This window comes from Ambystoma mexicanum, chromosome 6p (genome assembly GCF_040938575.1).
Source record: "Ambystoma mexicanum isolate Mex_15411 chromosome 6p, UKY_AmexF1_1, whole genome shotgun sequence".
NCBI classification, from domain to species: domain Eukaryota; kingdom Metazoa; phylum Chordata; class Amphibia; order Caudata; family Ambystomatidae; genus Ambystoma; species Ambystoma mexicanum.
The window spans coordinates 650,510,188-650,533,191 of NC_090935.1; the positions used below are offsets into that span (position 1 = coordinate 650,510,188).

Sequence of the window (23,004 nt, forward strand, 5' to 3'; positions counted from 1 at the left end):
TGTTGTATTTGTATATATATTGTGTTGATATGGTATGTGTTGGTTTACTATCGTCATATTGTGATTTTCTCGCTACGGTCATTGTTTTAAAGGCCTTGAAATAAATGTGTATATATTTTTAATATAACAACTGTTTGGAGTAGTTTGTAATTGATCTTGCTTTGTGTGCTCATTGCGGGCTTTGTCACCCTCACCCCTATTGAGACCTAGCCTTGACCGCCGCGATCGCTACCTTGATTGGTCTGGCTCGTCCAGAGGTTACCCTGTTCCAAGTAATTAGGTTGGCCTTCTGAACTTCTGCGCCACCAGGACAGAGTTCAGAAATCCGTCTTAACAAATTGGTGGACAGCGGTGGGATACGACTGAAGGTATCCAGTGGTGCGCACGAACTAGGGCATTTCAGGTTATTCCAACCAGGACATGTAGTGAATTGTTGTAGTATAACTTTAAAAAGGCCATAGTCCTATCTAACAGTATGGAAACAAATACCTTGTTAACTTTAAATGCTACCAAATCAGAAACATTGAAAAAGATGTGTGCGGAGAGAGGTGTTTCCTCTCAAGGCACGAAATTGGAAATGATCCAAAGAATCGTGGCGTGGCAAGAAGCGCAGCTTGACGCTATAACTTCTGAGGACAGTGCGGAAGGTGGTGGGGCTGCTCTCACTGGTAGAACCGACGGTTCTGCCGCTGCACTGATCCATCGCGACCACGAGGACAGGGAGGATGAGATGTCTAATGTTTCCTCTGCCAGTGCTGATGGGGAGGCTATGCTTGAATTCAAGAAGCAAGAGCTGCGGTTTAGGCAGCAGGAGCTTGAATTCAGCATAGCCAAACTAAAAATCGAACAGGCAGAAAAACCAAAAGACAGCGATCACCAGTTGGAACTGGCCAAGCTTCAGGTTGCAAATGGGTCCAAGGGTCCTGGACATGGGTCTGGGGCCTCCTCTTATCCACGGTTTCCGAAAGATCTGCTCAGTGTGTATGAGGAAAGGAATGACATTATGGACTGGCTGAATGCGTTTGAGTATGCATGCGAAGTTCAACAAGTTGACAATGCTGATAAGATTGCCTGGTTACTCAGCAGACTGCCCCATTCTGGCTGTAGTGCCATTATGGAAATGTCGAAGGCTGAGCGAGCTGATTTCGCAATGTTAAAGCAAACTCTCATTTTAAAGTTTGGGAAGACTCCGGCCCAATATTTGAAACGTTTCAGAGAGTATAAGAAAAAGGAAGGTGGTACGTGGGTATCTTATGTCACTGAGTCCTTGAAAAACTTAACTGGCTGGGTCGAAGGTTATAAGGTTTCTACCTTCGAAGGCATGATAAATCTTGTCATGCTGGAACACATTTTTGCATCTTCTTCCCCGGAGCTTAAGCAGCATTTGGCCGATTCGAAGGAGATAGATCCTAAGAAGCTGGCCATTGCAGCAGACTTATGGGTGTCACATCGAGTGTCCCATAAGGACAAAACTCATCCTGGTAAGCAGGAGGAAGGGAAAAAGTCCAAAGACATGGAGGGTGGAGAATCTGATAAATCTTCTTCTCATAAGGGCCACAAAAAGAAAAATAAGGGTAAGACACAAGAGAACTCACATGGTAGTGGAGGCCAGCCTCCGAAACAGAACTCTGGTTACAATAAGCCTCCCTATGTAAACAGACCCAATGGATCTTGTTTTGCTTGTGGAGCAACTGACCACGTGAAGGGGGATCCCCGGTGTAAGGTTAGACCTTTGGGGGTCCACTCCGCTAATCTGGCCTTCTCCTCCTACGAGGAAGAAGAGATTACAGGAGCATCCTTCTCCTCAGACTCATTTCCCAGCGGGATAGAGGCTGAGGTAATTTTAGTTTCCCTGGGTTCCTGGGAGCCTAAAGTCGCAGTGGCTTATGCTAGGATTCCGGATAATACCAAGCACTACTTTAAAGACAGTGTGCTGATCAATGGAGTAGATACTCCAGCTCTTAGGGATAGTGGGTGCAGTCGCACTGTAGTGGATTCTACCTTGGTAGACTCAGAGGAAGTTGCCAGAGCTACTCTGATGCCCACTAAGTTGGCTGACGGCCCACTCCGTATGTTCCCAGTAATACCTGTAAATCTTACTTTAAATGGTACAGCAGTCAGGATTCCAGTGAGCATTCAGAGAAACGTCCCGGGAAAGGTCTTGTTAGGTAATGATCTCAGAGCTTTAGGGCTCGTAGGAGACACTGCCGAAAGACCCTACACACGGTCTCAAGCACGGGCAGCATTGGCCAAGACCAATACGCTGCCCCAGCCGAAGGGGAAACCCAAGGCGAAAGGAGTCGACAAGTCAAGACGAGGGAAAGAGAATATTCCCCCGAGCTCGCCTACCACTGCGGTGGAGGAAGTTGGTCAATCGCCCGGGCCTGACGAGGAGGTGGCGATGCCTGAAGTATTTGACCCCAACGATCATCCTGAACTAAAAGACTTGTTAGTTGAAGGAGGTCCTGATAGGGACGAATTCAGTAAAGGCCAACGTGAGTGCCCATCTCTGGAAGGCCTAAGGAGACAGGCCTGCTCCCAGTTTGAGGGTGAACCTCCTGGGACGCATAGGATTTATTGGGAAGGTGGACTCCTGTATAGTGAGCCCACAGAGTCTACAGAAGGAGACCATAGGAGGTTGGTGGTTCCCCTTGCTGTTAGGCCCTTCCTCCTGCAGTTGGCGCATGAAGTTCCCCTTGCTGGTCACCTTGGTATGAAGAGGACCAAGCAAAGGTTATCCATGCACTTCTACTGGCCCAAGATGGGGGTGCAAATAGAAAGTCACTGCAGGAGTTGTGCCTCCTGCCAGTTGTCTGGTAAGGTTGGCGCGACAATCCAAGCTCCGTTGGTACTGCTCCCAGTTGTGGGGGTACCATTTGAAAGGGTAGGGATCGACATCGTTGGTCCCCTTGACCCGCAAACATCCTCGGGCAATAGGTTTATCCTGGTGCTGGTCGACCATGCAACCAGATATCCTGAGGCCATCCCATTGAAAACTGTAACTGCCAAGTCAGTTGCAAAAGCTTTACTTGGCATATTTACTAGGGTTGGCTTCCCTAAAGAAGTTGTCTCGGATCGTGGCAGCAACTTTATGTCGAAGTATATGCAGGCTATGTGGAAAGAATGTGGGGTCACCTACAAGTTCTCTTCTGCATACCACCCCCAGACCAATGGTCTGGTGGAACGTTTCAACAGAACGTTAAAGAGCATGATTGGGGCTCTGGAGGAACCTCAGAGAAGAAAATGGGATCTTCTTTTACCATGCTTACTGTTTGCCTACCGAGAGGTACCACAGGAGGGTGTTGGCTTCAGCCCCTTCGAACTTCTGTTCGGTCATCCCGTACGGGGACCCTTAGCCATCGTCAAAGAGGGATGGGAGATGCCCACTCCCCCTGTTACTACCAACGTAGTTGATTATGTGCTAGGGCTCAGAAAATGGATGGTACTTCTGATGGGCTTGGCTAGTGATAAATTGAAGGTAGGACAAGCGCTGGTGAAACATTTGTACGACCAGAAAGCTTCCCTCATCAACTTTACACCTGGTCAGCAAGTCCTGATCATGAATCCCATAAGGCCTCGAGCTTTACAGGACAAATGGTCAGGCCCTTACACAGTGGTGGAGCCCCTGGGTGAGGTTAACTATTTAGTGGACCTTGGAAGGCCTGGACAGGCTCCCAAAGTGTTTCACGTGAATAGGCTGAAGGCTTTCGTCCCAAGAGTCGAAATCGCAGCACTGCTACTGGCTTCAGATGTTGAGGAAGAGGAGTCTGAACCTCTCCCCGACCTGTTCCAAAGCGGTCCTTCAGATAGCTCCTTTGAGGGTGTCCGAGTGGTCCCTCACCTGACTTCTGATCAGCAGGCTGAGGTGAAAAGTTTGCTTAGGCAGTTTTCCCCCCTGTTTTCACAGTCGCCTGGTTTGACACCTTGGTGCAAACATAACATTGACACAGGAGACAGTGTACCTACCAAAAGTAGGGGATACAGGATGTCAGACAAAGTACGGTTTTACATTAAGACCGAGGTCAACAAGATGTTAGACCTTGGGGTGATTGAACCCTCTAGTAGTCCTTGGTCCAGCCCTGTGGTTTTGGTTCCGCAGGCACTTCTGAATTGAGGTTCTGCGTGGATTACAGGGCTCTGAATGCTGTCACCAAGACAGATGCACACCCCTTGCCTCGAACAGATGAGCTGGTGGATACTTTGGGTGCCTCCAAGTACCTCAGCACGTTTGACCTCACTGCTGGCTATTGGCAAATAGCTTTAGCAGAGCATGCCAAGGAGAAGACAGCATTTTCTACTCCAGACGGCCTTTACCAATTCCGGGTAATGCTGTTCGGGTTGAAGAATGCACCTGCCACTTTCCAGAGGCTTGTGAATCATGTGTTGAATGGGTTGGACGAATTCTGTCTTGCATATCTGGACGATATAGCAGTTTTCAGTGCCACCTGGGAAGACCATGTGAAACACCTCGGGATTGTGCTCCAGGCTCTTCAGAAAGCACACCTGACCATAAAGGCTAGTAAATGCCAGTTTGGACAAGGCTCAGTGGTTTACCTTGGACATGAAGTAGGTGGAGGGAGGATACAGCCTCTTCCCAGTAAAGTACAAGTAGTACAAGACTGGCCTACCCCCACTACGCAAACCCAAGTGAGAGCCTTCTTAGGACTCACGGGGTATTACCGCAATTTTGTGGCAGACTATGGCACCATAGCTGCCCCTCTGACTGCCCTCACAACTCTGAAGAAACCCAAGAAGGTAACTTGGACCGACTAGTGTGAGAAGGCCTTCAATGGCTTAAGACTCCTTGTGCCAGGCCCCTGTCCTCAGGGCCCCTGATTATCAAAGACCTTTTATCGTGCAGACGGACGCCTCTGACACTGGGATAGGAGCTGTACTATCACAAGTAGATGAGAAGGGTAAGGAACACCCTATTGGTTTTATTAGCCGCCAGCTTAAGGACAGAGAGCTCAGATGGTCCACGGTAGAGAAAGAATGTTTCTCTGTTGTGTGGGCCCTAAGGAAGCTGAGGACCTACCTCTATGGGACCCACTTCACTGTGCAAACTGACCATAAGCCCTTAAAGTGGCTATTGAACATGAAGGGGGAGAATCCAAAGTTGCTTAGGTGGTCCATAAGTCTACAAGGCTTCGACTTCACTATTGAGCATAGGCCAGGTGTCCAACATAGCAATGCTGATGGGTTGTCCAGAATGTTTAACCGACCTGAACAAGAGACTCATCCAGGGGTGGATTAGTTCCCCCTGTCCATAGTCTGGGAGGGGCGAGTGTTAGGAAAGATTTCGTAATTGTAGGTAATTTTCCTTCCATGTGGCAACCCCTAAACTTTTTGCTGTTGTTTTTCACCTTGTTCTTGACTTTGCCAGAGAAGTGCAGCCTTCTGCCGCACTCCTCTGGGCTTTCGCTCCTTTCTTACGGGGAAACTGACATGCCCTTAAGACAGTCAGTACCAGGGAACGCTGTTTCCCGTAGTTTCTTTTATCATGTTGCGGCTTTCGTGCAACATGACACAAGAGGGCACTGTAAGCTAAGTTACAGCTCTCTTGGGTCTCTAGCCTTCTACAGGCCCTAGATACTCGTTTAGGATTGTATCTGATCGGTGCAAGTGATTCAGGGACAGGAATGGTGGCAGCGATCGTTTCTTGTGTTTTGAGCTCCTTTTGGCGTTCTAAGCGCGTTTCTCGCGCTTAACCCAAAATGGTGGCCTGGCTCCCAAAATGGCCAGACCACGAGGCTCCTTTGTCCTGTCCGCTGAGCGTCTTGCTCCCTTCACCTTCCCCAGGTCGAGCCGACCCGGGGCCTTCCTTATTTGGGCATGTACTTTCCCGCGAAACACGGATGCTTTCGCGGGCTTCTACATGTCTTGTGTGTGCCTCCAGGATGTGGGCTGGGATGTCTGGTCCCAACACACATCCTGGGTGCCAGAGAGTCTAGGGTGGTGTGAATGCCTGGGACCACCGTGGTCCGTGATTGGTCCACGAATGGTGTGAGTGTTGATGAGCGGATCTCCCATTGGGTCCCCTCCGTTTTGGCGCGAAGGGAACCGTGGATAAGAGGGGGCTGGAAACACCACTACCATGTCGATCTCCTGAGTTCTCACGAACGAAGGAATACAGGAGCCAAGTATCCTGCAACCACGAGGCTGGACCGAGGAATCGCTGGTGACCCGCTGAAGGACTTCTCCTCTGTACTGCTGTCGCCTTGTGAAACCCTTTTCACCTTTGATCGAACCAGAAGGCCTGTACTGGTACTTCGATCCTTGGAATAGCGGGAACAGCTATTCTCGGCATCTTCACCATCTCCTGCCAGTAAGCCTTCGGAGGCGTCTCTGGGCCATCCAGTAGACTGACCAGCTTACACGGGAGTCTTGCTCTGTAACCGCCGCCAGGTTGTGTAGTATTTCGAGTCCTTGTCACTCTCACACGCTTCATACACTTGGCGTTCCCAAGTCTGAAGTGAGTAGTGTACATTTGGCTCAGATACACACGGCCGCTCCGTTACCCTGCTGTGGTAACAAACTGTGCGGGTTTCTTCGATTGGGACGTCTTTTTACTCAACACGACGACGAGGCGTTCCCTGCTCTTCTGAACCTGCCAGCTGCTGAAACTGACGCGGAGAAGCCTGGGTCTGCTTGCATCGGGGACCGGTGAGTAGCATAGCTAGGATCTGGTCGCCCTCCTGCAGGAGCCCATTGCTTTTCCCAGCTGTGTCAAACAGCACCCTTTGCCGTACTCGCGCTCTGCTTCTGCCCACTGTGGAGGCTGCGCTTGAGTCGCGGAACTTGTTCTTCTTCTTTTGTGCACTAAACTGAACTGCCTGATTTCCCTCCCTTTTAGGTGGACTACACATTTCGTGCATATAACGCTTGAGACTTGTTGTATTTGTATATATATTGTGTTGATATGGTATGTGTTGGTTTACTATCGTTATATTGTGATTTTCTCGCTACAGTCATTGTTTTAAAGGCCTTGAAATAAATGTATATATTTTTAATATAACAACTGTTTGGAGTAGTTTGTAAGTGATCTTGCTTTGTGTGCTCATTGTGGGCTTTCAGTCACCCTCACCCCTCTTGAAGCCTAGCCTTGACCGCCGCGATCGCTACCTTGATTGGTCTGGCTCGTCCAGAGGTTACCCTGTTCCAAGTAATTAGGTTGGCCTTCTGAACTTCTGCGCCACCAGGACAGAGTTCAGAAATCCGTCTTAACAGTTGTCAACGACTGAGGGAAGTCCGCCGGTGTGTTTCCTGCCACCTGAAGTCCACAAAGACGCCAACGAGTGAAGATCCGAAATCCAGCCGTGGCCGAGTCCTGATCGACACCTGCTGCCGGGCCTACGTTCTTCACTGAGTCCTCTTTGCAGCACCAAACCCTTTACATCGAGGTGCACCACATGCCTAGCCTTCGCAGGATGTCCATGATCGATTGTCGACAAGCACCATGGAGGTCCAAAGCTGCTGTCTAGACTACAGGGTTCACATTTCTTCAGAGGAATCTCGACGCCCCGTGGCTACTGCTTTAAAGGGAGTCCACTCACGAGGTTTCTGTCGAAGATGCTCTTCTAAGTCGGGTACATTGGGATAGTTGAACATTTTGACCAGGAAACAAGACTATTTTAACATTAATGGACGGGGCTTGTTAATACTCTTTATTTCTGGATCGCCAGATAACGGGGGGCATCCTGTCTCAGAATTGTACCTTGGTAGAGGTGGAAAACCTTCTGCCATTGTTCAACTTAACGTGTCTTCCTTCGATCTATGCTGATACCCATTGCTGTATGATTTGTATCTCATTATAACTTTCAGCAGTTGATGCATTTTAAAGGAATCAATAGCTAAGTGTGGTACCACATACACCTTGTATATATTTGCCATATTAGACTTGCCAGAGTACAAAGTGTGCTATTAGTTGATTTAAATATCATTAACCTTATTGTTATATAAAGAACTGTGTTAGCACAGAAGTGTGCGGAAATTCCTTTGTGTGGGACTTGGGGACTACACTGTACTTTGGAACCAGTCTGCATAACCTCCTGAGAGCTTAAGCCTTGGTTGCTCATCCATAGCTACCAAATAGAGAACCTTGGCTGGGGTGCTCTGTGCTTCTATTCTGCCATATAGAGGGCAGGAGTTCAGGCACCCCCCTCCAGTCTCTACAGACCTAGAGAATCACATGGAGAACCAAGAGGCAACAAACATAATTGTTTGTACTGAGACTCAAGAGGCAGTGGAGAGGCATTAAAGAATTGAATGCTGAAAACCAGAGGTCTACAAGAAATAAAAGTTGTGCGCGGAGTGCAAGAGGCTGTGTAGAGTCCTAAACAAATTACATTTGTGAAGAGGAGACAGAGGAGAGGCCTAATAAATGTTTAGGCTGTAAACCAGAGGCTGTGGGTATGTCCGAGACAAGAATATGACCCTCATTAAAAGTTTTCCGGTCTTGAAAAAAGTGTTGGTAACAACAGTTACCAGCACCTTTTCCGGACCAGGAAACTACAGGTCTGCCGGTAGGGGCAGTGAACGACCGGCAGGTCTGATCTGCCGGTAGTTGAAGACCCTACTAGCAGATGTTATACTGAATCACCGGCACCGTTACTAACGGTGCCACTGTTTCAGTATTTTCATTCCGATGGAGTCATATCGGACTCCACGGGAATGTGAACTTACTGTGCCGCCGCCGCCCATAATATCCTTGTATTACCCCGGGATAATGGGTGGCATAAATGGTAATGCCAGTCTGCTGATAATACGCCAGTAGCACCGGTGGGTACCGGCAGACTTGTAGTGAGGGCCCATGTCAAAAAGAAGAGGAGACCATAGAGAGATCTGAATCGTGAGTGCTACCTAGGAATTTCCAGGGAAGCATCTGGTGTTGGTTTATAGAAAACGGTTGCACATTGAAAACCTAGGTTTGTAAACATTTTGTTGGTCAAATTTGGAGAACATTATTTGTGTAGTCTAGGATTAGCCAGGAGGTAAAATACCTACTGGAAATACATTTAGAGCTATGGGCCACTCCTTTTGGACCTTGATTAATAGAGTTAGGGAATCCCTGTCGGCTTAGGTTAAGCATCTGTTGCAAGAGGTTACCATTCAGAGGTGTTTGGTAGCACTTAGAGAATCACACTTTGTTTTGTCCCACCCTTGGCAATTTTCTACAGATTATTTCCTTTAATTATTTCTGGATCATTCCCTACTTCGTTTAGACATTCGTCCAACTCAACCTTAAACCATACATCAGTAATAAAAATGTCAACCACAAACCACAGTTGGCGGAGTCCACTTTTAACATGGTAAGCGGGCTGAAATGTGAACTGATATTTTTGTCCACAGGAATCACTTATTTCACAGGTTCACAATTGCTGCTAAAGCCTGTGCCCATGAGTTAGATATTTGCAAACTAGGGAATGTGCACTGTCTTGCTAACTCATAAAACAGCAAGGACATTTGACCCATTGGCTACTGCAACAAATCCCAAATGAAAATGATGAGGCTTTAGCCACTGTGCCTCTTTCTTCTTCACGTAATGTCAGCTTCCCTATGGCTTCTGCCCTGAAGCCTTTGCATGCACAACGTTGCCTGGTGTCGAATAGCATCATTATAGATAGATTAGCATCAGGCAGATGCTGTATGTGACTTGTGATGTATTTGCCCATGCTTAAAAGCTCCCACAACACTGCCCAAGCGCAATGCGGGATCACTGCTACGCATCGCCTCTGTAGGGGTTATAGCATGGTGTCCCACTCCCAAGCACTAACATATGTGCGCATGGTGCCACCACATAGATGTGGTACATAAGTTGGTCCCGGCCTTCCCTCAGCAACCTATTTTCCAGCAAAGTGTGCAAGTGGACAGATTTGGTTGGTGTTTATTCTGTGTGAACTACTGCCAAACCTTTGACATTTGTTGTGGGCTACGTATCTGTGGTGTCATTCTCAGACCTCATCCTCTTTAGTCTCACTGCTTTCTTGCAGCAACTCGCATTTTCATCTGGATGCTGATAGATCATTATGCGATCTGCACACTGCACCTTTTGCTCCTGCGATAAATGGATGGAACGGACAGTGCAACCTCTTCTGTAGATCTCAGTTGTTTGCTATGGAGCCATAACTTTGCATTTACTTCTACTGGTGCATGTACTTGAGAGCAACTTGTGACGGGGTCTGGAATGTGAGTTGGATGATACCTTCAATTGACCAAGTGGAATTCTGGCTTCCCTATTGCACACAGCAAGTGTTGCTCCAGAAGTGAAAAGATCACAACCGTCACGTTGCCCGCTGCTGACTCATTTCGGCGCTGACCTGTTGCCCCAAATATGCTGTTCACTCACTTACTGGTGTCATCTGCCTCACTGAATCTCTGCTGCTCCTCTCAACAAAATCAGCATGACTCTCTCCCAAGCTCCTCCAAGGGATTCCCAGCTCCTCCTTCTTTTCTTCCCAGGTGTCGCCCAGTGGCACATGTCTCGCTCGTTCTTTCAAGAGACAAACACTAACTGCTGTTTCACGTGCATCTCTGAATCTCTCCTGTTCCCTCCCATCGAAATCAGGCGAGTATGGCTCTCATACACAGTCACATAAGCGTTACACCCATGCACAGATTCCCTCTCCCTAAATTCACACCAAATCATACGTGTGTGGGAGCCCACTTAAAGTTCCCGAATGCGCAGCACTGCACTATCAAAACCAACCCCAAATCAAACTCTGAATCATCAGTCCCTCACTACGAATACCGACCCATCTTCCTACTTAACTACTCTAAACTCCACTCCAATTTATTCTCACTTCCCTAAATTTTCTAAGCCTACCTCGAGTTATGCCTTCCCGTCTCGCTGAAAGCTGCCGAGGACTTTAAAGGATCTCCAATCACACCCCTCCCTCCTTTACACCATGTAGTCGAACTTTGGACAAACATTTTTAAAATATTCCTTTGCCATTTGACCGGATAGATTTGCCTTAAATTTGGGTGATTTGAGGTTCTATCAAATAAGTTTGTCCAAGCCTAGGTAGGAGTAAAGACAGCGCTGTTGACTTGCTAGGGTCTATGGTGTTAGCAATCGAGAATGTGCATGGCGGGCCATAAGGTGTGAGAGGATTTATGTGTTGTAGACTTAAAAATTTGTGAAGAGTAAACACTTCAGTAACTTGCACAGTATAAATGACCATTTCATTAGACAATAAGAGTATGGAATTGATCTTGGCCTAGAAGCAGCAGTGTACTTGCAATTTGTGTAAAGAGATTGCTCCTCATTTGGTGCTTCATCTAGCAAATGATCTAGGTTTGGGTTTAATGTAAAACATGTCCAGTACTGTATGCGGGATAATTGTTCATTTTCATTGTGCTTTTGTTAAAACGAAAGTTTGTCTTTTGTTCATCTTTTTTTCCTTAGTTTGTTGACAGCATATCATGTCGAGAAGAGATAGACCAAGCAGAATACTATCTGTACAAGTAAGACTTCTTTCCTTCTTTCTATCAGTTATCAGCACACACGTCGTGTACTTCTGTTGGTCCCACCACAGGCAGTGTGTTCAACAGCTTATCAATTTATATAATCATCAGTTGGGATGTAACAGTTCTTTGCAATCTATGAAATGCATGCCACATATGGACACCGAGAAATATGTTTAAAGTGATAACATTGCTGCCCAATAATCAATTTAGCACTGACGTTGTCAACAAATGTTAATGTTAAAGGACATTTATACCGCGCACTGTCACCACTGGAGTGGTCCCCTGGCGGATTCAAAAGGTAAGAGCATAGGATGGGTTAGTAGGGTATAGCGAGAGATGGTATAGCAAGAGTTGTGATGTCCTGTTGACAGCTTCAGTTGGGTTAACACTGTTCGCTGAGCATGGGTGCAATTTTCAGATTGGTCGACTCCCATGTGCTGTTGTGCGGAACTATGTGCGGTTTGTTGTGGTGTTGCAGTATAGTGAAGTGCATGCAGATTGCTGTTAAGAGAAGTGGTTGTGTGTGTTTATCATCTGAGAGATGTATGCAGAGGGTTGAGGTTTTAGCGGTTGGGTTAGTGAGGATTTTTTGTACCTTCTTGCTTCGGACATCTGCCTGTGCTGTGTGCTGGGGTGTTCTGTCCCCTATTCATGGGTTGTGAATGGAGTGGTTGTGGGGTTTGCTCTTGGTCGTCGATCGGCGGTGCCTGCCATTGTCTTCCTGAGCTGCTAGGGCGGCGTCCCCTCCTTCCGGAAACCAGGCACTCTTGGCCTCCTGGGTTGCCAGTTGTTGATTGAGCTCCCTCGCCTGCAGCTGGGGTGCCTGTCTCTTAGGGGATGCCGAACATAGGGACTTGGCTTGGGTGTGTATGTTCTGGGCTCCCTCCCTGGTTTCTTCCTTGCATGTGCGTTTGTTGGGCTTGTTCTTTTTCTGGTGATGTGTTAGTTATTTTGTCATTTCTGTATGGTTCTGAGGTGAAGATACAAGTTTTAAGTCGTTTTCTGACTTTTTGGTGATCCTTCGTATTGCGAGTTTCTTCGGGAGGGTGTTCCAATTTATTGCTGCCGTGTGGGAGAAAGAGGATCCACCAAATTCTTTTTCTTGTTTATGGTTTTGGTTCCAGGTGGATGTTGTTGCTTGATCGGAGTGTTCTTGCCTGTAGATAAATTTGTCATTTTCTTAGAAACCAAATGCCTTAGATACCATATGCACTCTTGGGGAACTTAATCTTGTTGTTATTAGTAGCTCTACCCAGTTTATCATACCCCCATCTAGCACATTCTTGCCCTCTGTGCTCGCTTTCGTTCACTCTTAATTGGACTAATTTTGTAAACTGACTTTTTTTAAATATTAGTGTTAATTTATAATTATCACTCCCAATACATATTAAGAATGTTTCACTTCTGTTACTGAGCAAAGCACATGATCAGAATTCAGGATAATCTAGGTTATTTTTTACAAAGTGGGCAATCTGGTACTCCTATTGTACTCTTTTAAAATACCCTTAATAGAAAGGTGAGGCCGACAAATAAAAATATTGAGGGTTTCAGACTGCTTTGCATAAACTGAAAAAATAGTTTGGTGACATAAGCAGGACCACAGATATTTATTTTTGTCAAATATGTCTGTGATAAAAGGTTTGTATGCTGGAAACGTACATATTGCACAATGGTCCTGGTTCTCACTTAAATTTTCACAACACTCACACTAACAGTAAACTGTTAGTAACATTGAATCATATAAACTGATTCAGACAGCCCGAGGGTTTGGATATGAAAATGGCAGATGGACTTCCAGGATCCCCCCACCCCCTTGTTAATTTGCATAATTCAAGTAACTTTGGGTCTCACCCTAAGTTTCTAGGGGAATCCAGACGTGGACCCCTTGCTCACTATTCTTAGAGAGGCACAGCTCCACGCTACTGATGAGGTCCAACCAGACCGAAACGCGTGTCTGGGGTTGCTGTTTGTACTCTTGTTTAGAGGAGAATTGCCTAGCATTTCGGTGCTGGACTGTCCCAGGGCAGGACTAAGACTGATATGTGTTTGGATATTTCTCCTCTGCGAAAGTTGGTGAGCTACAGAATATGGGTAAGGCGCGAATAGCAAAGTGAATTGCTAAAGTGTATTGCTGTCTCGCTGGGGCTTGCCGGGTTGCCAGAAGTTTCCGCCGGACGAATCCTCTGTCCCGCTGCATTGTGCTGACCCCGCCCTGCTGGATCCATCGGATTGCTCTCATTGGGTAGGAGCAGCTCTGGACTTTGGACTTTGGGCTACATTCTGAGGCCCTGATTTGTGGACTGATAGTGACATCTTTCCTTTTGTGTTTTTTTTAGTTTCCTGTGTAGCTCCCCGATCCCACCTATCCCACGAGTTTTGTTTAAAAACCGCGCGAATGCGCGCGCGAATAGCAAAGTGAATTGCTAAAGTGTATTGCTGTCTCGCTGTCTAGCGGGAAAGCGGGTGCGGGTGGTCTTGTAAGTTTTCTTTTCTTTTTTTTGTTTGTTGTGGGTTTTTTTCTTAAATTTTTATTATTTTTTATTTTCTCTTTAGTTTTCATTATTACTTTTATGGCACGCTAGATTAATTCATTGACATCTGGCATGCCTGAATTATTTGTTAATATTTACAATCCATTGCCCTCTCGAACAGACAAGGTCCTCTTAAGTACACGGTCCAAAGAACAAAAAGAGAGGCTCCGAGCGACCTCACTTAATGTGGACATTCGATCATTCTATACATCGGGAGTTATTGGTTCAGGAAAGCAAATGTTACGCATTCAGCGTAACATTCAGCCGCCAACTCCCACTATCCCGGAGACTGTTCTGGTCCCGGATCCTCATGTTAATTGCGCTACCATGGTTGAGGCGACAGTTGTCCCTACAGCCGTGGCTGAAGTTCATTCACCTGCAGATGTGGCTTTAAAAGATCCTGAGAGCAACTTGGTCATAAGCCCAATTTGCTCTGAACAGGATGTGCCGGACCATATTGCTGGTTCTGCAATTGGTCAGCTACCCCATTTAGGATTAGAGGTGGCCGACGCCACAATCTCTATGGCTTATTCAACAGGCGAAATAGGTACTACACAACCATCTATGCCCGTTGCGGTTATTGCGAATGTTCAATCTCTAAATGTTCCCCCCCTGGTGCCTCTGTGCTCTGTTGAAGCACAGCGCATATTACGTACTGAGTCCGCCAAATTAACAACGGTGGGGGAGTTTGGCGATGATACATTGGCCTCCATCCTGGCGTCTAGCCCTCATGAACTCAAGTCCCATGATGTTCTTTATATTTGTTCAAATACGGGCGATTTGATTCAACTAACTGAAAACTTACAGGCTCAAACAAGCGGGTGTAATGATCCGGCCCTTAGGTCAAACTCTCTTCCACCAACAGAGTCTAAAAATCCTGACTTATATAAATCACTGGTGTTATTTGATAAATCGCCATCTCCAATATCCAATACTTCCTTTGTAGCTCCTACACATAGGCGCACCAGATTTTCAGAACCCGACCATAGTCATCCTTACTTTATTCGCGATAGCCAGATGCCATACAAAGAAAATATATTCTCCTTTCCCGAGGCTCCGGCACTAAATAATACATTGAGTGCCATGAATACCGCTCTCTTATCCTTGGCTAAATTGTATGAAACCCTTGATGAAAAGATGCGTTCGCAAAATAGTGAACTGCATATGTTACACATGCTCTTGAAGGAAGATCAAAAGGCACGCACTTTGTTATCCAGGCCTAGTATTCATAAAATGATTAGTCAATCTATACAGACAAATCCATGCAAGAATCTGTTGTGTTGTCATCAAACTTGACATCTAAACAATCATTCTCCAATACCACTCTTGATGTTAGATCTCATTTTCCCACGGGCATTTCGTCTGAGTCCATATTGGAAGGTCAAATCACATTGCCCATTGTACAAGAACCCTCTTCGCTTCCAGCCTCTGTAATGAAAAATGGGATAACCCCAAAAGTTTTGGGTGTATCATTTGCCCCATTGTTTGGTAACTCTAAAAATCCGTCTGTAGCAACTTTGGGTTGCACCTTAGGTGAACCAGCAACTAAAACGTCTCAATCATCTTGCACCACAAACACAAAGATAAAAGCGAAGAATGTCATTAAATTGGCAGTATTGGCCAGAAAAAAAGCGAAAATTATATGATGATACTGAAATTCAGTCCCCTAGACAGGAAACTTTAAAGTATCAACCATTAGATGATTTGTTGGAAGTAGTAGATTCTTCAACTACTAATCAAATACATCATAGTATTCGGTCTCCAAGAGTGGAGTCCTTGACTCAATCTGTTTCCACTGAAGGTCTCCACCCACTAGCCACCAAACAAGGGATGCAGGCCATAGACACAGGTACTGCTTGTATACTTGACTCCACAGTGGCTGTAAACTTGTCAAGAACACCTATTGACATTATTCAAGTAGTACAAGCAGAATTAAGAGCCTCCTTTGACAAGCAGATTAAAGCCAGTGAGGCTCTTGTACAGCGTTACAGTGCTTCAGCTAACAAGAGCAAGATTGAACAAACTAATTCCACTGATTTACAAGAGGGGAGGGGATAAATTCAGATACAGCACTCTGTTGACCTTCTACAGGATCTACGAGAGGAGATTCGTGCATCCTTTGAAAGGTATGCTAGTGAAAATGAATCTAGTAAGTTATTAAAACAAGGTTGACCAAATACATCTGATCTTAACACTCGGAATTCTCAAAAGGGTCTACCTAACATTGATCCTTTAATAAAGGGACCGATGAAAGCACAGAACATACCCGTGCGCAAACCCATGGAGGTAGGATCTAGGGGTTCTATAGCCTCCAGTACGAGACAACAGAGCGAGCCCATATCTAGATCATCTAGGCACATTGGTAATGCTCAATTTAAAAATCATTACCGTCTTCTGATAAGATGTCGTGGCCACCCCTTTCCTACATATGATCTCAATCGAGCCAGCATATTGAATATTTGTGCCGATATTGCCGCTCTTGAAGACATTACATCAGCTGACATTAGTTTGGTCGAGTTTACTAATGATAGCGACCTCACAGAAGCACGTTTATTTGTGCAGTCAAGAGTGGTACTAAACACATTATGGCTGGCTCGTACTGCCTTTTACAACTTGGGCTTTATAGTGACACAAGATGTATCTCATGAGGATCAGACACAATTAAATGATGATCATTCTAAAAATCGCATGGTGAAAAGATGGCCTCTAAGACATCAGAAATGGGGCCTATGCATAATGCTTGGTCCCGCAGTAGGGATCATGTGGGCTCATAACTAGTTCAGAAGTTCGACTCAGTCTACTTTCCTGGAACACAAGAGGGCATAAACATTTTCTTAATAATGAAAACAAGGACCTCTCACAATTTGATATCCTAGTTTTCAAGAAACATGGCTTCGTAATGTTCCAACCTGGGACACATACAACATCTTGATGGTTCCAGCGGTGGAGGCAGTTAAAGGTCGTCTGATGGCAGGGCTCTTTATGGCCTTCCGCAAGGATAAGAATATAGAAATTATTTGGCATAAGACTTTTCCACCATGTTTTCAATATGTAAAAATTTGCATTGCCGACAGATTTTGTGCCTTGGTAAATATCTATTGGGGGAAAAACATATTTCTTCAAATTAATTCTTCGATACTATCAGAAGGATCCTTGACCAACTTTCATTGGATGTGACCATTTCCAACACACTCATAATGGGGGATTTAAACTTGCATCTTTTTGCTCCAAAACAATGGTGCCCCTTATCTGATGAATGTCGTTGGCTAACTTTAATGGCTGACCGTAATTTTTTAATGGTCAATGGATCAATATTTGGAGATGTTCCCCCTAAACCTACGTGGCACAATCTCCACTGCTTTGCAACGTTGGATTATATCTTTGTTAATGCCAAATTTCCGAACAATATATCTAAATTTTCTATTAAGCAGACCCACTTGAGTGATCATAGTTGGTTACAACTAACATATGAATGGCCTAAAACAAAACCACTTCCTTTAAATATGAATGTGGCAAATTTACGACTCAATAATGTTGGTAATCGTGTACATTGGTCCAAGTGGAAATTGCATCAGCTTAGAGATACCTTGTTGGCACAATACGCTGACGACGCTGACTGTCTTAGCGGTTGTTACGTACATGCCATCCAGCGTTTTGCAACTCAGAGGTCCCGTTATAAAGGTTCTACTCAGTTACATCAACATGCCTTTGATCTAGAAGTAAAACGCAAGAAATGTGAACTAAGAAGGCATATCAAAGATCTGTTAAATAGGCACGCTGACGTCCCAGGAGCTAACCAAGATCAGATTAAACAATTAAAAAGGGCGTATAAAATCTGGATTAGAAATCGGCGTGCGACCCAATATCAATATGATGGGGAGGCCATGTTAAAACAAATCATCCTTAAGTCAGCAGCAGGTATATGGGCATTATTAAATACTACTGGGTTGAAAATTCAACATTCACTACAGGTTAACTCCATTTCGCATGAATCTTGGAAGGATTTTTATGGCATTATATATACTTCACCCTTTACTGATCTTGGTCTAACATGGGACGGCAGTGTGGCTAATCATATTGTCAACTTTGATCGCGAGGATATATTGTTTCTTATATCCAATTTGAGTGAGTCTAGAGCAGCTGGACCGGATGGATTACACAATGTCACGATCAAACAGTATGAACATCTATGGGCAGATATTATGTTTGACATGTTTAATCACATTATGCTTACTAGCCTGGTGCCGCCGAATTGGCAAACATCAATTACTCTTCCGATTTTTAAGAAAGGAGACAGAACGGATCCAGCCTCGTATAGACCTATTGCGTTGCTGGACTGCCCTGGAAAAAACTTTGCCCGATTGATCCTGGGTGAATTTAACCGCTGGTTAGATCAACTGTGCCTGCGAGATTCCTTTCAAACAGGTTTTGTCCGTGGACTGGGTACTGCTGTTAATTTGATAACTCTGAAAGCCATTATCCATTTGAATATGCAATGTAACCAAGCAATTTACATGGCCTTTGTTGATTTCAAGGCAGCTTTCGATTTAGTCCTGAGGGAACTATTATTCAAGAAACTAATGGATGCAGGGTGTCCATGGAACATACTTAAATGGATTATCCAGTTACATTCAAATACATCCATTTCAATTCGCCTGAATAACGAGGGCCTGTTGTCTGAGCCCATACAACTACAAGGGGATTGAAACAAGGATGTTTATTGGCGTCAGCCTTGTTTAATTTTTTTCTATTCGATTTTGGTTTATGTATTGAAGGTTTGATTGTTGATTCTCCTAAACTACAAGGTGTAGCTATTCCTTGGCTCTTGTACGCCGACGACATGGTGTTAGTATCCAAGACACCCTCCGGCCTATGTAATATGTTAAATGCCTTGGATATATATGCGGAACGAAATTGCATCATTATCAACACCAATAAAACTCAGGTAATGCAATTCGGCAGCAATAAGGGTCGGAGCCAGTGTCGTTGGCAACTACAGGGCACTAATCTGCAGCTTGTAAATTCCTATATCTACTTGGGAATTTGTGTCTTTAGTAGATTTTCGGATAAAACACAAGATCATCTTTTACAATCGAAGCTTCAGAACGCATTATCTCAACTCCAACTAATTCGGGCAAAATATTGCAAATTCACTATTAAACCATTGGTTATATATTATAAGCAAAAATGTGTGCCCACCATCTTATATGGATCTGAAGTGGAGATATGTTTAACATATAAATACTGGGCTAACTTCGAAAGCAAGTTCTGAAAAAGAGCGCTTATGCTCCCTAATTCTGAGTCTATTTCAATCATTAGATATGAATTAGGTCTTATATCACTCTACGCTGCATTTAAATGGAAATTATGTCTTTTGTTTAGAAAGTGCATCCTGAAAGAGAGCACTAATGGGTTACTCAATATTATATCCAACTACCTATTAGCAGCAGAGGAGCACTTTCCAAAGAAATGGCGGGCTAATGTCTCAAAAATATTGACAGGCGCTGACATCTCGGAAGCCTTACTCATTGAAAACCCCAACAAAGCGAAAAATAAATTATGGGAATCAGATTGGATCAAAACTCGTGAAGCGTGCTTGAAAATAATTAAATTTGGGTCAAACCCTTTTGCCTTAAAAAAACAGGGACATATAGAAAAATATCTAAACCAATCACCACACCCTAAACATCGCACTGACATTTTGCGTTTTAGATTGAATATCTGGCCCACCAGAGAAATTTTGTTTAGATGGAAGAAGATATTAGTACAAACTTGTCGATTTTGTCACCAAGGGGTAGAAACAATGAAACATCTAGTGATTGAATGCGTCACCCTTTTACCATCTAGAATAATGTATTTTAAGCATTTGATTAACAAGCCCATAGTGATGCATGATGAATTATGGTCAATGTTATTTCAAGGCCACTCAAAACAACTGAGGTACGCACTTGTAAATTTTCTAAATGCTTTAGAAATCAAGTTACCAGAAATAGATGCTATTGAAACAGCTTAGTTGTGATGATTACATGTATCTTATGCTGGAGAATGAGCCTTGTTCTGATTGAGCAATAATTAATATGTGACATGTTAATAGTGAGCTTAACAATTGTATAATTACTCCTCTATTTTTTTTTAACTCTGTATCAATGATTGGAAAAACGGATGTATAATTTTACATTTTAAAAGGTTGTAATGTCATGATTATTTTCCCTTGTTGAAAGGTCAGGTTTTACTGATCAAAACAACAATAAATAAAAATTTAAAAAAAATAAGGCTCTTGTAACAAGCACTAATGTCTGGCAGAGGGACTCCCAGGACCCCCCTTGTTAATTTATGGTATCAAGAGAGACGCAGGCACAGGTGACACTGTTTAAAAACCTTTATTGAATGAATCATGATGGGTGAAATGCTTATCTGGCCCTATCGCTATGGCAGGATTGTCCTGCCTAAATAAACTAAGGATCGACAAAGTCAGTGTGCACAAATCAAAAAGTCTGTATGTGTCCAAACCTATACTTGCCCTCACAACTAAAAGAAAACTATAGTGAAGGGGTGGTTCAACTAAAGAAGTGAACATAAAATTCAGAGCACTGGCTAGCTCCCTTTCCCAGGTTAGGATACAGTTCAAATAGCAGGATCTTGCACAGCTTGTACCCTCGTGGGTTTAGTTTTAATCCACACAAAGTTCCATTGCAAAAGTTCAGTTCAACGCAAAAGTTCATAAGAAGTGCAGGCGCCCTTCCCCAACTTCAGGCACCAGTTCATGAAATATTCAGTTGTCAAAAGTTCACAAGAAAACAGTCTTGCATTTACTCAGGGCTACCTTCCCCAAGCTCAATACAGTTCTTGCTCACAAAACAAAGTTCACAGGTTCCTCACACCTTACAACTCTTTCGTTGTAGCCCCCAGTTGGTCATGGCGCAGTTTTAGACTAAACAGTACATCCATTACAGGTCATGCAACCAGTCACCCCAGCTCTGCCCTTAGCCTCTTCTTTCACTTGGTATTTTAGTACACTTTCCTGTATTCCCGGGACTTCTCTGGCCCCATTTAATACGCTAGAGTCTTCATCTCCTTTCCAGCTCCTGTTTACATCACTGATTTCTCATATGGGCTCTTTCTCTCTGCCCTATACTTCTTTTGGTTCTCTTGCCTAATTCGGGTTTCCTTAGCTCGCTTTATGTACTTGTTGGACTTTTGCACCCTCTTCACCAGCCCCCCTCGGCAGCTTCTCCCCTTTCTCATTCAGCCTCCTCGGGAGTGGCAATGTTACAGTGTTTCTTTTGCTTGTTAATTTCCTTCATCCCCTTCACTATGGAGCTTGTTTCATTCTATTCAGGATTCAATATGTATAAACTTCACTCCCAGTTTCATTCAGCTCGGTATTCAATACACTTCGCCAGTTCCCCTCGGCAGCTTCTTCCCTTTCAACCTCAGGAGTTCTATTGCGCTACTCTATTCACTTTTTTGTCAATTACTGATTAGGCATTCTAACTTCTGTACACTCTGTCTTTAAGAGTATGCCGTATGGGAACACTCCGCTAATCTGTATCACTGCAGATTACACGCGTGGCAAGTTTTTTTCACACTTTGAAACTCACCGGCGGCAGCGTCTCGGCTCCTGGCGTTCTCGTTCTTTGTTGAAGGCAGGGCTCTTCCATCTGCCCCTTGGACAGCCCTGGGCTGTCGCTAGCTGCCAGGTCAACAAGCTGTCTCTGGCCACAAGGAAAGGGACCGCCCGCTCACGTGACTCACTTTGATCTTTAGTTCCAACTCCCTGGAGACATGGCTACCTTGCCAAATACACACCGCCTGCTTTTCTGAACAGATGCCCATAATTTCAGTATTCCGTTCTCGCAGGGACACTCTGACTGGATGGGCTTTCCTGCTGCTCTTCTCATGCTCCTTTATGTGCTGTAGCTTGGACTTTTATACACCTGCACCCTGTCCCAGTGATCAAGCCAATCACTGGTACATCCCTGACCTTTAAAACCTCTGGCTGCCTCTTCTTCATCCCAGTACCATAATGGTTTCTTTCACAGGTAATCTTCCTCACTTGACGATGCCTCTGTCTCTTCCTCTTCACAGTATTTTGTATGTTGTGAAGGGGTAAGGTTAGTGTCACAGTAGCCTACAAAGGCAGAGGAGGGGTGGGGGGCGGTAGGATGGATTGACATCAGGACAGGGGGAATACCATGTCTCGCCTTCTGGCACACTCTCCCCCCCCCAGTGACCCTCTTCCCAGGTGATCCTCCCTCGCTTGTCCACGCCCAGGGTTGGGATCCAAAAGTGATGGCCTTTATCTGGCCACCTGAATAGAAGATCCCTGCGGAATAGGTGTGAGAATGCCCTTAGGTTTCTCACATATGGCAACCATCTGCCATGGATCATGTGACGACTGTCGCGTGTCTCAGTCACAAATCGATTTACTGACTGCAGACCACTAGACCACTGCATGCAAGCACGGTATCTGGACTTAGCATCTAATACCTTTCCATCGAATGCATTTGCATCGAAAAAATATGCATCAAATGCATGTTTTTGGGGGGTAAAGGGTTAATTTTTATTGTGGTGGGTTTTAAAGGGTTAAAAACGGGGGGTTGGGGTGGGGACCCCCAAAACAAAAAAAAATACAAAAAAATGCATTTGATGCATATTTTTTTGATGCAAAATAATTAGATGGAAATGCATTCGATGTAAAACATTTGATGCAAAGTCCATAAAACATGCAGCGCCTGGTGAAAAACGTGACAGTCCCTCAAGCCTGTATGTGTTCCGAGCCTGTATTAGTAAATGACTAAGAGTAAGGACTGGTATGCACTCTAGACTTTAGAGACCATCCCTTTAACTTGTATAGTCACTGTGTGCCCCGTTCTGGGTCCTGATGGTAGCTTACCTATGCAGGACCATGGTGCCAATTATAAATGTAAGACCACTGAGGAGTGCCATGCGTATTGGGTTATTAGGGTAAAATCCACCCAGTGGTGCAAGATGGGAATATAGGCAC

General features: G+C 44.8%; 1 protein-coding gene across 1 annotated transcript in view; it reads left to right on the top strand.

Annotated features, from left to right (window-relative positions):
• Positions 1 to 23,004, top strand: part of MRPS27 (mitochondrial ribosomal protein S27) — an 874,008-nt gene that overhangs the window by 271,857 nt on the left and 579,147 nt on the right. Inside the window, exon 4 of the mRNA XM_069627511.1 lies at positions 11,405 to 11,463. Coding sequence (XP_069483612.1) covers positions 11,405 to 11,463 — 59 coding nt within the window. The remainder of the gene's footprint in view (positions 1 to 11,404; positions 11,464 to 23,004) is intronic.